Source organism: Culex pipiens, chromosome 1 (assembly GCF_016801865.2).
Source record: "Culex pipiens pallens isolate TS chromosome 1, TS_CPP_V2, whole genome shotgun sequence".
Lineage (NCBI taxonomy): Eukaryota > Metazoa > Arthropoda > Insecta > Diptera > Culicidae > Culex > Culex pipiens.
This window is the reverse complement of record NC_068937.1, coordinates 26,200,994-26,217,778: the sequence shown is the minus strand read 5'-3', so window position 1 is coordinate 26,217,778 and position 16,785 is coordinate 26,200,994. Positions and strand designations below refer to the sequence as shown.

The following is a 16,785-nucleotide window of genomic DNA, read 5'->3' as shown; positions in this document are numbered from 1 at the left end:
ACAAAAGTTTACAAGCGGTGCCGGTGCCGGTGCCGGTGAGATTCATCACGGATATCAAGGACGGGCTAGGGATCGGATAGCTGTAGGATCGTGAAGTGCTTGACCTTTCTGTTGCACTTTTTTTGCGGCCAGTTTGCACCCAAACCATCTGACCTTGCCGATTCTCCGTTCCGGCAGGGCGTATTCTTGAGTGCCTCGATGCACGAACTTCACAACGCCGTTGGAACTTGGTCAACATTCATCAACGCAGCGAAACATTGGAAGTGAAGTGAATTTGTGAATTATGTGATTTAAATATATAAAAAAAGTTTTTATGTATATGAATAAAACTTTTTTATCATTAACCCCGTGTAATAAATTTTTAAAAATAAGAAAACCCCTTACGTCGTTTTGAACACCTGATAACCATTGGAAAACCATTCAATTTAGATTACAAAATCATTTAACATTAGTGAGAAAATCATTGCAAATTCATAAGCGTTGTCACATGAAGTTAACGTGTTTTGCTTTTGAATTTTACCGTGTCGCGCGATGAGAATTTTCGAAGTGATTTGCACATGACATTCACATGCCAAGTCGTATGGGGCCGATTCACGTGTTAAACATGTGATATTGCTGTGTGCTTTTCTTTCAGTGTACTTCATGTTGCTGATTTAACAGCTCGATACGTATACTTAAAGTTTTGATTAGTTAAAACAGGGATTTCTATCTTTGCATTACACACTGTTCTGAAATGTTACTGAAAAATGCTTGGAAAAATTATAATGCTGATCGCGATTTTTACATGTAATTGATTTGCGAAATAAGTTAATGAATGATTTCGGAGAAGTTGTTTTTAAAATTGTACTGTGTTTTGACCGTCTTTGATCTCAAGAAGATTAATGAATAACTCTTTAAGAAACAAACTGTGGCCCTTAAAAAGGACCAATTGGTGTTGGATGGTGACGTTGGAAGCAAGGCATCAAGCTCGAACTTTGCGCCCGTATGCAACCGGGAGGTGTTTCGCCCAGATAGATGATGTGCTGCGATAAACGCTGCAAGTTCTGGCGATGTTGGGAAGTCCTCACCCCTTCTCCGAAATTCAAAAATTCAACGATTCTCAAACTCTTAAATTTTAAAATTGTGTAGAATTTGACATTCTAAACTGCGTGATAAATAGAAAGAATGCGTAACGTGATTTTCGAATGATCTCACTTTGTTTACATCCACAAAGTAGGAGGCTGTTCAAGCACAAGCATGATTTTTTTCTTGCTGGTGAATGAGCTGTTTTAAAATCAGCTCCATTTTTGCTGGAAAATTGTCGCGTTTCGATCGGTTAGAAGATATTTTTCTTTTTTTACGGGTGACGAAGAACTGCGGCGAGAGTGTCATTCTGCGATGTCGTAGATAAATTCCCTGGCTGATTTTGGAATCCTGCAGCTCTTCCTGGTCCAGCGAAAAACATCGCTAATTCTAGCGAAGCTGATCCAACAAACAGAAAAGATTTTTCTAAACCAGGTTTTCAAACGGAATCAAACAATAAAGACAGCTTTTGGATGGATACAATCGCATCGACTCCATAAACAACTTCCATTCATAATTATAAAAAAATGACGATCTCGCCTTCAACTTTCTTAAGATTTCTTGACTTCAACTCCAGGTCTTCAAAAGCCACAGATTATTCATTTTGCAAATAAAAAAAAAACAATTTTTAAAGATCGATAACAATACTCTCTACTTTTGGCGAACAGTGAAGTAAATTGGTTCCACTTTGACAGTTCAAAACTGAGGCCGTTTTGCGAACCACTATTCAGCACCCAGATTCTAAAACTCACAAATTATATAATTAAAATAATCAAAATTCAAAAATTGTAAATCGCAAAACAAAAAAAAATCGGAAAATAGAAATGAATAAATTTACAAATTTAAAAAATCCTTAAAAAAACAAATTATTCAAGAGTTTTACAAAAAAATTAAATTCGTACAAACGACTCAAAAAATATGTTATTTATTTTTATTTAATAATTTGATTTTTAAATTGAATACACCCAGAACTGGGCATCGGCAAACGAGAGGATAAAGAGCACGATTCGGTAGTAAAATGGTACTGTGTGCGGACGGAGAGGATAAATCCCGAAATTAGCGAGAGTACTTTACTCATGGTTCATTTTCCAAAAAAAATCATCTATCAAAAAAAAGTACCGGTACCGAGACTCGAACCCAAGACCTTCGGCATATTGAACCGTGCCTTTGCCGTATGGGCCACCATGGTTTGGTGACTAAGTGGCGGTCGTTTGTCTACATAAGCCACACATAGGATGAACTGTTCCAATGAACGAATGAACACGCGAGAGGACTATACTCTCGCAATATAGCACTTTCCTCACGTTTCTTTTCGTGAGGACTATCCCCTCGTTCTTTAACTTTGGGTGTACTACAAACTTACTATATTTGGTTTGATTTTTTTATTTTGTGTTCATAATTTCTATACCTTTATTGATTACGTTTGGATTATTTTGAAAATGAAAGAATTTTAGTTCAGTAAAAAAAAAACATACAAAAACATAGAAAACTCAAAAATAAAAAAAAACTCAATAAATTTCTAAATTCTAATATTCAATGATTTAATTACTCTTAAATTTTAAAATTGTATTATCCAAATATTCTAAAATTCTAAAATTAAAGAGCTTAAAATTTCAAAATTCTGAAATTTTGAAATTCTAAATCTTAAAAATTAAATAAATGATCATGGATTCTAAAATAAAAAAAAATGAAATTAAAAAAAATAATGACAATCTAAAAATTATTGCAACTCAACTTCAACTTCAACTCTTGCTTCAACTTTTTGTTGAACTTTTCCCACTGTGCGTTGATTTTAAAAGCAGCACTGCGGCGCCATCTCTGTATGAAAATTTGAACCATTCGCCACACGCGTCTAACGGAGGACCACGTGACAGCAACATAAAATTCAAAATTCAAATCTGTAAACACGTGACTTCAAAGCTTCAAATCAATCGTGGAAATTTCAAACCATGGAATCGGAACTCCAACCTTCGGCACCGGCCCGCACCTGGACCAGCCATCCCCGTCCCACTATGTACTCCGGCAGAGTCGGAGATCTCCGTTCGGTTGACGAAATTGGTTTGTTTGAACAAAAAAATAAAAAACGAATTTCTGCAACCAAATCCGAACCGAACTTTCCTGTCCTGTTTTCTTTCAGCTCCCGCGTTCCGTCATATTTTCTCGGAATTCACCCAGTTCAACGAGATCCAATCGCTCGTCATGGACGACCTGCTGTACGCGGACAAATCGCTGGTGGTGAGCGCTCCGACCGGGTCGGGCAAGACGGTCATTTTCGAGCTGGCCATGGTTCGGCTGTTGATGAACCTGGAGGACGCGAGCTACGGCGGGGACTTTAAAATGATTTACATCGCTCCGATTAAGGCACTTTGCGCGGAAAAGTTCACCGGTTGGAGGGAGAAGTTTGAGCGGATCGGGGTGAAGAGTGCCGAGGTAACGGGGGATACTGACTTGCGGGACTTTTGGGATCTGCCGGACTGTAATTTGATACTGACCACGCCGGAAAAGTGGAACTCGGTGACGCGGCGGTGGAGGCAGAATGTGCAGTTTATGAGGCTTATTAAGCTGGTCATGATCGACGAGGTGCACATCTTGAACGATCCGAACCGGGGGCCGGTGCTGGAGGCGGTCGTGTCACGGATGAGGAATATTCACCGGTTTATTGGGGGCGAGAGCGAGGGGGGGATGGAACCGATGCGGATTATTGCGTTGTCGGCGACGGCGCCGAACGTGGCGGACTTGGCGGCGTGGGTTGGGCATGGGAATACGACGTGTTTCTACAAGTGAGTACTTCTTTACGATGACTGGTCGGAACATTTCCTGAGTTTTTCTCCCACAGCATCGCCGAATCCCGCCGCCCGATCAAGATCGACAAATACGTGCAGGGATATTACTGCGACACGAACACCTCCTCGTTCCGTTTCGACCTCAACCTCAACTACAAGCTGTTCGACATCATCGTCAAGTATTCCGGAAACCGTCCCACGCTCGTTTTCTGCAGCACCCGGAAGGCCACGGAAACCGCCATCAATCACCTGGTGAACAACCACCCCCTTAGGCTCACTCCAGACCGGAACAATGCGTTGATGGAAATCGCCGAAAAGGTTCAAAACGTTGAGCTGAAGCGATGCCTTCCCACGGGATACGTGTTCTACCACGCGGGAATGAGCTTCGCCGATCGGAGCCTGGTGGAGGAATCGTTCCGAGCCGGCAACATTCCGGTCATGTGCTGCACGAGCGCACTGGCCATGGGAGTCAACCTGCCAGCCCATTTGGTCATCATAAAATCCACGCAGATGTACACCGACTACGGCATGGAAGAATATCCGGAGAGTAGCATCTTCCAGATGATCGGGCGGGCAGGTCGTCCCCAGTTCGACACGTTCGGAGTGGCCGTCATCATGACCCAGCGGGAAAATGTGGTAAGTTTCAACAAAAAAGAATCTTTATATTTTCAAACTAACTACTTAAAATCTGTACAAAATGTGTTCGCCATTTGCTAATCTCCCGTGTCACTCTCTCCACCTTATTTTAAAATAATTCGCTGAAACCGCTCGAATACCCTTGTGCAACTCTTCTCCGCCCCCCCCTCGCGGTTTGTGTCCAGTCGTGTGTGTGATGATGATCCTGAATGGTGTTATCCCGATAGTGGGTTGGCATTTTCCTGGAAGTCGACGTCGGACACGAAGCCGCTTTCCTTGTCCACCGTGTACTTGACCGTCATGAGGCGACCGTCCGGAAGCCAGACGGAGTATTTGCCGGAGACCTGGAATGAATGTTATTTTAGTTTTAAGAATTTTTAAAGCAAAAAAAACGAGGTCCGATGGCTATGTTATTGGCATGACCAGAATGGCAAAGAACTTTGAACTCTCTAACGCCCATGGTAGCAGCACCAGAGCACCAAGACTTCCAGAACTTTGGGATCGAATTTCACGGAGAAGTGACAATATTTTCAACTGCTTCTTTTTGCACATGATTTCATCCATATTTATGAAAAGTGACCTTTTTTACCGACAAAAACGTAGGGGCAAAATTTTCTTTTGTTAAACTTCAACATTTGTATGGAAATAATTGTCTAATCAACTGAAAGCAATTTGAAATGTTATTTTCTACGTTAAAAATCATAATTAGCATGTTTGGATTGATAATTTTATTTTTTATTTTTGTGAAATTCCAATGTACAATACAGCAAAAATTTTATTTAAAAAAAAAATGTTTTCCTCAAATTTACGAAATTTTGAAAACTAATGTTTGCAAATCAAGTAGGCAAGTGCAAAATGCATTTTTAAACGCTTTTTCATTCAATTATTAATACTATGACTTGCAATTTAATTAAGAATATTTTTTATGGTAATGTATCAAAATACTGATTTATTCGAAAATAGTCAAATTGGGTCCAAAAATTAGGCTTAAACTTGTGATATTATTGAATATTGAAGAATATTGATCACAACGATAAAGCTTATTTTTCGGAGTACAATGACCCTTTGTACGACCGCAAAGGATTCAAAATGGATTTTTAAAACAATTTAAAACATTGAAATTCGTGGCCCTTTTTGACGGTAAAGGTTCTACTTGACAGCTTGCTCCATAGTTGATCCATGAAAAAAATGTTGTCTTGTCATTTTTTTTTGCATTAAAATGAAAAAAAAAATGTCAGAAATGGTTTTACACATGTTTTTACCGTTGTACATAAATATTTACATAGGGCTTTAGGACCCTATTTGGAATATGGGTTTCAAACGAAGCAAAATTTGTATTTTTTTTCATTTTTAATAACGTTTTTTTTCGAGCCAGGACCCGTGGTGTAGGGGTAAGCTTGGTTGCCTCTCACCAAGTCGGCCTGGGTTCGATCCCGAAAGATTTTCGCAAAAAACCGTTTTTTTAAAATACTCAAATTTTTATGATTTACACAAAGTAATTTTCACAAAATACTGTATTTTTAGAAATTTCTAAAAAATTCATAATTTACAATCTGTGTATCAAACGAAGCAAAATTTTGTATGTTTTTTCTCTTTTATTGGATTTCTTTGTAAAACACTGGATTTTCACAACATACCGTATTTTTTTTCAAAAATACTCAAAATTCCATTCAATTTCATTTTGCATACATTTTCATAAAAGAGAAAAACGTACATTTCGCTTCATTTGATACCCATATTGTAAATTATGAATATTTGAGAATTTTCGAAAAACACGGTATGTGTGAAAATTTGAGTAATTCACAAAAAAAGCTATAATAAAGTTGAAAAAGCATACAAAAATGTTCGCTTCGTTTGACACCAATATTGCAAATTTTAAAAAATTCAGTATTTTCGAAAAAATACGGTATTTTGTGATTTTTGATTGAGATCAAAAATTCAAGTACAAAAATTTGTATTTAAAAATTTCAAAAATTTCAAAAATTTCAAAAATTTCAAAAATTTAAAAAATTTCAAAAATTTCCAAAATTTCCAAAATTTCCAAAATTTCCAAAATTTCCAAAATTTAAAAATTTTAAAAAATTTAAAAAATTTAAAAAATTTCAAAAATTTCAAAAATTTCAAAATTTTTAAAAATTTCAAAAATTTCAAAAATCTCAAAAAACTTTTTTTTTTAATTTTAGAAACTCAAAATTTTTTTTTTGATTTTTTTTTTAAATTCTTAGAATATTAAAAATGTCAAAAGTTTTGAAAACGTCGCCCCTTCCCCCCCCCCTTCAAAATTGGTCTGAAAAATCATAGGGAATTTGAAAAAAAAATCAAAATGGAAATGGAAATAGAAGTCTAATCAACTGAGAACAATCTAAAATGCCTTTTTCGGCATTGATAATCATATTTAGCATGTTTGGGTTCGTCTAAAAATATTTTGAGCTTTTATGAAATTACAATATACAGCACCGCAAAAACATTTATTCTCGCAAAAATAATTTTTTCGGCAATACTTAGAAATCATGGAAATTAATGTTTGCAAAACAACTGATGCATTTTAAAACACCTTTTTCATTCAAATGTTGATATCGTGGCCTATTATTATTAATTTTTTTTATTTTTTGCCCTCCTTGACTTTGGGAGGGACATAAACTTCACAAATAAAAAAAAAGCAAGCTTCAAAAATTTAAAAATAATCTAAAAAACTCAAAACAATTTAAAAACTTTCAGAAAAATATTTTTTAAATTAATTAATTGAAAATAAAAAATAAACAATAAAAAAATAGAAATGAAAAAAAAACCAAAATTAAAAAAAAAATATTTATCAATCCAAAAATCTCTAAAAATTAAAAAAAAGGATTAATGACGAAAAAAAAGTTCTGCTGTATTCAGGGCAAGATTTTACTACCCTGGTTGTATGCAATTTAAAATTATTGGAAACAGTCAAACTAATGCCACTTGAATGGCGATGAATAACGTAGTTTAAGGTGTTTTGACAATCAATATCTTAAGAAACATAAAGCTAAAAATAAATATAGGTAGCTGTAACAAAACCATAAGAGTGTGTAGAGTGGAATTATTTGTCCTGTATCTATTTTAACCATTATTCATATTTCAACTTAAAGTTGAATATATTTTTTCTGGATTTTTAAAATTAAACATTTTTGTTAATTTGTTCTTGACTTTTTAAGGTTACTGACATTTTATCTAATTTTATTTCGATTTTCTTTAAAAAATTTAAAATAGAAAAAAATAAGTTTTTTGTATTTTGTTTTCAATTTCTTAAAATTAAAAAAAAATTGAACTTTATAAAAAAAATAGAAATACCTATTTAAAATTTTTGGAATCAAAAATATATTTTTTTTTAATTTCTGAAATTTTTAAAATTAAAAAGAAATTAATTTAGTTGTTTGTATTTTTGTTATTCTTTTACTTTGAAATAAAATGAACTTAGTAACTAAAAAAACATTTCAATGAACCTAAATATTATACCCAGTCTCTTAAAAATGTATAAAAATAAATAGAAACTTTTTTAAGCGCTAGGCATGTTGCGGTCTGTAGATTAAAATTTTAAAAAAATTCCCTATTAAGACAAATTGATGCGGGTATATGCCGAATACAAACTTTAATGCTTTAAAATTCTTATCGATTATTATGTATTCAACTATTTCTACAATCCAATTTGAATTTCCAGACCGAAATTGTTTTTTTTTTCAAATTTGGGAATTCCCGGGACAAATTATAAAAAAATCCCGGGATTCGGGAATTTCCGGTTTTGTAAAAAATCCCGGGATTGACGCACTAGTTTTTTTTTCTATTTGAACTAATTTAACCCTCTACTGCCCAATATTTTTTTCGAATTTTTTTTATTTTTCCCGTGTTCAGGAGGTCATTTTGAGCAACTTTTGTTTTACGAAAAACTTTACTTCTCTTGTTTTATGTTTTTCTTGTTTTATTTTTAGTATTTCAATTTGCATTTATCTTGTTAAGTTTATGTTTGTTTTTGGTAGTATTTGGCCTATTCTACCACCTCCTATCATTACATTTTACCTATCTGATTTTTTCATGTTTTTACAGTCACTTTTTCAAGTTTTTGCTTGTTTTTCACATTTCCTGCTATAAAATAGCACCATTATCATTTAAATTGTAAAAAAATGCGGCATTGTTTGGGACACGAGAAAAATTACTGCATACTTTTTTTTCTTAAAATATAGAAAATGTTAGTAAAAAACACAGCCAAAGTTGACCCCTTAAAAAAAATACATTTTTAAAAACATTGTCAAAGTCACATATTAAATGGAAATAAACATAACAGTTTGAGAGTATCAAAATTATCCTTTTTATACATATATATTTTCTTAACGATAGTAAACTGAATATTGCAGGCCAAGGATTGATACCTAAGAGCATGCAATGGCACTGACCTTGTTGCGTGCTCTTCGGTTGACGTCCACGTAAGGAACATCCTGGAAGGAGCGTAACTAACTACATCCGTAGTTCTGTTAGATCATCCGAATTATCTTGATCAGAACAGTATAGCTCTGGTTCCTTGCGAGTGTCCTATTTTCTTACCTCCACGTTGGCTTGGTTTTCATGATGACCTAGCTGGTGGCCTGTGGAAACGGATCGTAAACCTTTGACCACCGTGGGTCAAAGTCGAGACGGCTAAAAGAAAGGGGCGCAACAATGTGGGAAAGGGAAGTAATTTGTGATTGTAGACGGTATTGTTTTGATTCGCAGTATGTTGAGTCAACTGCTGTGGATGTACCTAAAACATCGCACAACGGGGTTTCTCTTCTCTTCATTCTCAGCTACCACCTATCTCCTATTTTTATTTTGCTCTTCTGATTCCCAATTCTTCACTGATTCTTCTATTTAATATCCAACATTTGATTTTAATTTTACTAACTTTTGATTCTCTTATCTCTCAAAGCTTCTCCACTCTTTTCTATCAATTGATACTGCTGTAACAAACTTTTTTTTTTTTCCTTAAAAATATACTTTTCCTTAATGTACTAGTAATATCAAGTCTATTTATCATTCGCCTAATCTTTTTTGAGTTTATTTCGAATTTATTTATTTGAATAATTCTTTATCTGTCCTATAAATTATCATTACTATAATCTAAGCTTGTTTTGTATCTCTACTTATTAACTATTGTCTAATTTTACATCTAATACATCTAGCTTCTCATTTTTATACTTCAAAATACACTCTCATTCTCTTACTATTGATACTTGATTTTTATAAAATAAATTCTCTTTTACTGTCAATTGTTTTCAATCTTCACCCTTTTTTTCAAACAAGTAAGGTTTGAGCCCTTACTCAATTTATGGAATGGTTAAAGGATTAACACAAATATTACTATTGTATTTTTGGTAAACTTTTATAACATGCTTAGGACTAAAAATTGTAACAAAACACCGCGACAAAAGAAATAGCAACAGATAAACAGACTCAACAATAGGGAAGATTTCAGGAGAAATCAATACACAGTAAATAACAATAAGTTTTTGAATTCAAACTAAAATAAAACAGTTTTTGCTTTAATGAAGTTGATAGGCACACTATAAATGGTTAGGCGCTTATACTTACATCAAACCCTACTTAATGTACCACCCCCGGCCGAGTTAAAATGCGTAACCGGAAAAGAAGGTGTGCATGCCTGGCACGAACACTCAAAGCGTGTTCTAGCGTGCTGCTCGTACTGACTCAGAGCAAGGGTGAGATGTAGGTGTAAGGGCAGTGCGTGTTCGTCGGGAACCTAGTGCATAAGATCGGTCAAGGCCCGTTCTTACACTGAAAATTGCGAATTGCGATAGTAAACTGAATATTAGAACTTTTTCAAAAATTCTAGATATACTTTAATACCACTGACCTAAGTTTTCGTATTTTTCATACTGCAAAACAAATCTTTTTCCTATCGATGTCATCCCGGCTTGAAAAGGGAACTTTCTAAAATAACCGTTGAAACAGTTTTAAAAAAAATTACTTACTTTGCCTCCGGCATCTCCCGCTTCATTTTTATCGAAGAACAGCTGCTTCTCCGGATCCTTCACTTCGTACTGGTACTCGTACTGCAACCAAAGAACAAAATATATCCGTTACTTGTTTCAACTATCCACAACAACCACATAGATGTTTCTAAATTACCGCTTCATATTTCTCTGCCTGCGGCGCCGAGTACACAAAGTACATGAATGAGATCACAAGAAACAGTTGTTTGAACATTTTTGTAAAATGCTTGTTCTATTTGCTAAGAATTATCACACACTTGTATTTTTCCGCTGCAATCACTTCTGCATAACTGCTTCCCGTGTTCGATCCGGATTGACGTCGACGACTGAGCCAACCGGCCGTCCCAAGTTCTGTATTTATAGGCGCGCGCAGATTCTTCCAGAAGGGAGAGTTTTCCGAGTTCTGAGATCGCAACGAACGCGAAACCGCTTTGAACTTTAGATCCGGGGCCGTGCAGCCGAGCCTTTTTCGCCAAAGATGTCACACACATTATGGCTGTTTGGTGGCTGCTGACGACGAGCCTTTCGAGGAGAAGTTTCCCGCGCTGGGTCGTCGTGTCTAGTAGGTTCTCAACTCCAGCTGCTCATCGTGGGGACGGACCCCATGAAGTGCATGTTCATAATCAATCGCCAATCGCGATACGGATTTTTTTTTGTTTCGTTTGTTTTTGGTTTGGTGTGGTTGTTGGGCCCCCTCCTTCGTTGGTGGTTCAGGAATGTCGTCTCAAACCCGTGACAAGGTCCTCACGAGAGGAATCTGGGATGGTGGATCTAGGTCTAAATTGTTTTCAATTTGCATAAATGCAATTATGAGTCTTTTTAGAAATGAATAAATTGATACTAAGTTTGTCAAAACAGTCTAATATGCTTTTAAATTTATTTAAAAATGTTTTCCTTTTGTAAATTATCATGCGTACTTAATAGTATGTTAAAAAACAAGTATTTAACGAAAACATAATTTTTATTGAAAGAATTATTTCTATTATGCAAGCGAATAAATATGAAAAAAAGTGAAGAGAAAAGGAAAATCATTCACTGATCGATTTGGTGTCGACCAAAAAAAATCTTATTTTTTCAAAAAAACATTCTCAGAATCCTGTTTTTTATATGACCAAGTGTACCAAAAAGGCTTAACCCTCTACCGCCCAAATTTGTTTTCGAATTTTTTTCCCTTGTTCAGAAGGTAATTTTGAGTAACTTTTGTTATACAAAAAATTTTACTTCTCTTGTTTTATATTTTCTTGTGTCATTTTAAGTTTTTTAATTTGCATTTATTTTGTTTTGTTGATGTTTGTATTTGGTAGCATTTTACCTATTCTACCACCTCCTATCATTACATTTGGCCTATCTTATTTTTTCATGACTTTTTTCTGTTTCTTGCTTGTTTTTCACATTGTCTGCTATAGAATGGCACCATTATCATTTAAATTGTAAAAAATACGTAGATACAAATTCTGGAACACTACAATAATTACTGCATACTTCTGTTTATTTAAAATATAGGAAATGTCAGTAAAAAACACAGCCAAAGTTTACTCCTAAAAAAATACTGTTTAAAAACATTGACAAAGTCACATAAAAGCACCTTACAGAGCATCCGAATATGAATGCGGTTTTGATATAGCGTGAAACGTGGATTTTTTTAAATATCAAAATAAAAAAAATAGATTTTTCCCCATACAAATTCTTATACAAAATTGAATCGCTTTGCGCTAAGTGGGGACATAAAAAATCTTTCCCAAACATTAGTGAGTTGTTTAGGACTTTTTTATTGCCTTCGGTATGCCCGAAGAAGCCATTTTGCATCATTAGTTTGTACATATAATTTTCCATACAAATTTGGCTGCTGTCGATTTGGTGTCGTCGGCAAAGTTGTAAGTATGGATAAGGACTACACTGAAAAAAATGATACGTGGTAAAAAAAATTGGTGATTTTTTATTTAACTTTTTGTCACTAAAACTTGATTTGTAAAAACACCTTTTTATATGATTAAAAAAAATCAAAACACTGGTCGCAAAAATTTTTCAACTTCATTTTTCGATGTAAAATTTAAATTGCAATCAAAAAGTACCTTAGTGAAATTTTGATAAAGTTCACCGTTTTCAAGTAATAGCCAGTTTTAGGTATGTTTTTGAAATAGTCGCAGTTTTTCATATTTTTTTTTTAATTGGTGCCCATGTTTGCCCACTCTTGAAATTTTTTTTTGAAAAGCTGAGAAAATTCCATATATTTTGCTGTTATGAACTTTGCTGATACCACCCTTAGTTGCTGAGATATTGCCATGCAATGGTTTAAAAACAAGAAAATTGATGTTTTCTAAGTCTCACCCAAACAACCCACCATTTTCTAATGTCGATATCTCAGCAACTAATGTTCCGATTTACTAGGGCTGTGGAGTCGGAGTCGAAGTCGGTGGAGTCGGGTCTTTTGGGGAGCTGGAGTCGGAGTCGGAGTCGTCAAAACTCGAATAGCTGGAGTCGGAGTCGGAGTCGGAGTCGGAGTCTGCTAAATTGTATGAGCTGGAGTCGAAGTCGGAGCCGGAGTCATAAATTTTTGATAGACCCGGAGTCGGAGCTGGAGTCGGAGTTGTCAAAAAAATTAATATAATTTACGAACTTATTTATTGTTCAATATTTGTTATAATTCGGGTTAGTTCCCATTTTTTTATATTTTAAATTTATTTGTTGAATTCTGTGCACTGCGTTGACATTTTTTAATTTAATTTATTTTTTGGTTCAAGATATTTGATATCTGATGATATGATATCTGATATCATGATGTTTTCGAAGCATTTTTATTGTGAGTGGAAAGCTCTTATTTTGTTATTTCAATAAGATCACTGAATGATAAACTGTTAATCCTCTCTTGTCAATGTTTGTATACACTAAACTATAGTTTCATAACTCATACAATAGTAAACAATTGTGGCTGTGTAGTCAAAAAATTAAAACATATTTAAGTTATTTTTTACTGTCTCTTTATGCTTGAATTTATGTTTTCTTTCAATTAAAATTAGACTAAATTTTATCAAACTCTATCTAAAAGAATATACACACCGTCTTCTTTTTTCCCGATAGCGAACGTCTTGGAGATTTTAAGTAGATCATTTAACAGCAAAAAAATAAATGTTCACTATCAGTAATTAACAAAAATAATTATGTTTTTAAAACATTATCAACTATTATATCAATCTTCTACTTGGAACGCAACATGCTCATTTTGTATGTAAATAAAAACAAATCAAAGTGTCGTGCTGAAAACATTTCAAACTGACAAAAAATATCGAAAATAAGTTGCAACAAAGTTTGAAATACAGTTAAACCGGCGCTCTTATGCCTCGCGTATGCAACTTTGCATATACGAGTCATTGAATTTATTAGATATATCGATTACCTCAATGTTTACAATTTCTCTACAAAACTTTTATTGTGTTTATCCTTAAATAATATCGTTGAGCAAGCCTAATTTTTTTTAATGCATTGAATCGGGGTGATATAATTGATATAATTTAATTTATTTTTCAAATATTAGAATTTTCTCATGATTTGTATGTTTTAAGTGTGTACTGGGCTGGACCACACAATGTCTATATACGTCCTTTCAAATAAGTGCAAAAAATCTTTAAAAAATAGTTACTTTGAAAATTGTTTATTTCAAAACCAGGGTATCTTTGATAGTTACTGCACACCAATTTCTCATTACTGAATTCAGTTAAATTTACTGAAATCTGCACTACTGAAATTTTCAGGAAATGAAAACTTGCTAAAAAAAACAATTGAAAATTAGTGTAGCTAGCTTATTAACAAAAAAAATGAATGCAAATTTAAAGTAATTAAATAAAAAATTTCCATTTTTTTGTGCTGAAATTGCGTTTTTTAATATTTAAAAAACAGATTAGGTGTCGGAGTCGGAGTCAGAGCCGGAGTTAACAAATTTTGGAAAGCTGGAGTCGGAGTCAGAGTCGGAGTCGGCTAGAGTTGGTAGGCCGGAGTCGGAGCCGGAGTCAACAATTTGTGGAAAGCCGGAGCCGGAGTCGGAGTCGGAGTCGGCTTAACTTAGAAAGCCGGAGTCGGAGTCGGAGTCAGAGTCGCTTGAAATATGACCCGACTCCGCAGCCCTGCGATTTACAATGTTAAAATATGAAACATTTGTAAAATTTTCAGATTTTTTCGAAAAAAAAATATTTTCAATTTAAAATAAATCCAATATTTTGCCCTTTTGAAATGTTAGTCTTGAATCAATTTTTTTTATATTTTTTTTTTGAAAAGATCGGAAAATCTCACGAATGATTCATATTTTAACATTGTAAATCGGACCATTAGTTGCTGAGATATCGACATTAGAAAATGGTGGGTTTTTTGGGTGAGACTTAGAAAACATCAATTTTTCTGTTTTTAAACCATTGCATGGCAATATCTCAGCAACTAAGGGTCGTATCTGCATAGTTCGAAAAAGCAAAATATAGAGAAAAAGTGGGCAAACATGGACACTAATTTAAAAAAATGAAAAACTGCGACTATTTTGAAAAAAGTTACCGAAAAATTGCTATAACTTGAAAACGGTGCAATTTATGAAAATTTCACTACATTACTTTTTGATTGCAAATTTAATATTAAACTGAAAAATGAAGTTGAAATTTTTTGCGACAGATTTTTTGCCCGTTCTGGAAATTATTGAAAAGTTGGCATTTGATGTCCCCTAAATTATATCAGAAAATAAAAAAAATATAGTGTTTTTTGCAAATCAAGTTTTAGTGACAAAAAGTGAAATTAAATTTCAGCAAAAAAAATTACCGTATATCATATTTTATCAGTGTATTTCTTATCCATACCTATAACTTTGCCCAAGACACCAAATCGATCAAAAAATTCCTTCCAAAGATACAGATTTTCGAATTTTCATAAATCATATTTGTATGGACAGCTGCCAAATTTGGCGGTTTATGGCGGTTTAAAGATTAAAGTGAAATTTTCCAATCTTTCAAATCTAGGTAAATTTTTTCAAAAATTTTAAATCACCATCATCTAAAAAAGACGAAAAAAATCATTTTGAAATGTTAAGCTTAAATTTCAAAATTCTGAAATATTTTTGATTTTAAGGGTGCACAGCAACCAAAGAAATTGATGTCTTCTTACTCCAAAATAGCCAAACTTAAGGACCCAATCCTGCAACAATTTGATTGTCAAAAATGTCAAATGTAGTTGTAAATTGTTTTGTACACAGTACATAAGGGGATGAATAAAAAATGATATTGATAGTTCCCGTAGTTTTGAAGATACTAAAATATCTGTAACAAAATTCTTAGTGAAAAGCTCTGGTTGATATGCACCGTTAAATGGTTTGAATTGATTTTAAAAATGAGATATCTTAGCAAAAATAAAAATTGGAATTTTCAAAAAAGTGTTAACGTGGATTATGGATGGTCCTAACAATTTTCCCAAGAATGAGGGCGAAATATATAATTAGAAAAAGTAAATTTTCTAATTACACGGAGAAAAAAGAGTTCCCAAAATCGTGAACAAGCGTTCATGAAAATGGGAACCTCGAACAAAGTGTTCAAATTTCATGGTACGTTTTTCAAAATCGTACCATGGAATTTGAACACTTTGTTCGAGGTTCCCATTTTCATGAACGATTGTTCACGATTTTGGGAACTCTTTTTTCTCCGTGTATGTAGGTACGAGCGTAATTTTCAAATTTGGTTACAAAAAAGTAGTTTATGCAACAAGTTGCAAAAAGAGGATTTTTTCAGCACGAGTCGTACATTTATCCAACGAGGTTCACCGAGTTGGATAAATACGAAGAGTGCTGAAAAAATCAAGTTTTGCAACGAGTTCCATACAACATTTTTTGCAATTCCAAAAAACACCCATTGAGTGAAATTTAAAGTCAAATTTTCATGTATTTTGTCAATAAATCGTTTAAATCAAAAAAATGTTGAAAAGTGTTACTTTTCGAAACAAGTGCTGAAAAGTTGAACTTTTCAGCACCCATTTGAGTGCTGAAAAGTAGAACTTTTCAGCATTTATTTTGAAAAATGTTGCTATTCGATTCTGTTATTTTTGGTACAGAAAAGTAGGCTATTTCGTCGTTCAAGAATGACAGGAAAAGTTAATAGTTTCACGACGGAATTGCAAAAAGTATCATAATGTGCTTTTTAAGGGAAATCTTCGTACGGTTGGCAGGTTCAGAACTCGCTCCTAACAACATGCAATTTGCTGATTTTCACTATTTAAACAACTAATTTTGTAAAACTGTTTATAGAAACGTGATTGCTCACTTCCTATTGAACTATTTA

General features: G+C 33.9%; 2 protein-coding genes across 3 annotated transcripts in view; one reads left to right on the top strand and one right to left on the bottom strand.

Moving 5' to 3' along the window:
* Positions 1–2,973: 2,973 nt before the first annotated feature.
* The window catches only part of LOC120413331 (probable ATP-dependent DNA helicase HFM1), a 76,435-nt gene continuing 62,623 nt past the window's right edge, over positions 2,974–16,785 (top strand). For both annotated transcript variants that reach the window (XM_039574106.2, XM_039574105.2), the window contains exons 1-3: positions 2,974–3,120; positions 3,200–3,842; positions 3,899–4,481. In XM_039574106.2, the coding sequence (XP_039430040.1) occupies positions 3,012–3,120; positions 3,200–3,842; positions 3,899–4,481 (1,335 nt within the window). In that variant the 5' untranslated portion in view covers positions 2,974–3,011. The remainder of the gene's footprint in view (positions 3,121–3,199; positions 3,843–3,898; positions 4,482–16,785) is intronic.
* Positions 4,487–10,824, bottom strand: LOC120413333 (pro-resilin-like). Its single transcript, XM_039574109.2, has 3 exons — positions 10,623–10,824; positions 10,466–10,546; positions 4,487–4,825 (listed from the first exon to the last, which is right to left on the bottom strand). Exons 1-3 carry the CDS (start codon positions 10,698–10,700, stop codon positions 4,697–4,699), a joined length of 288 nt encoding a protein of 95 aa, XP_039430043.1. The 5' UTR covers positions 10,701–10,824; the 3' UTR covers positions 4,487–4,696.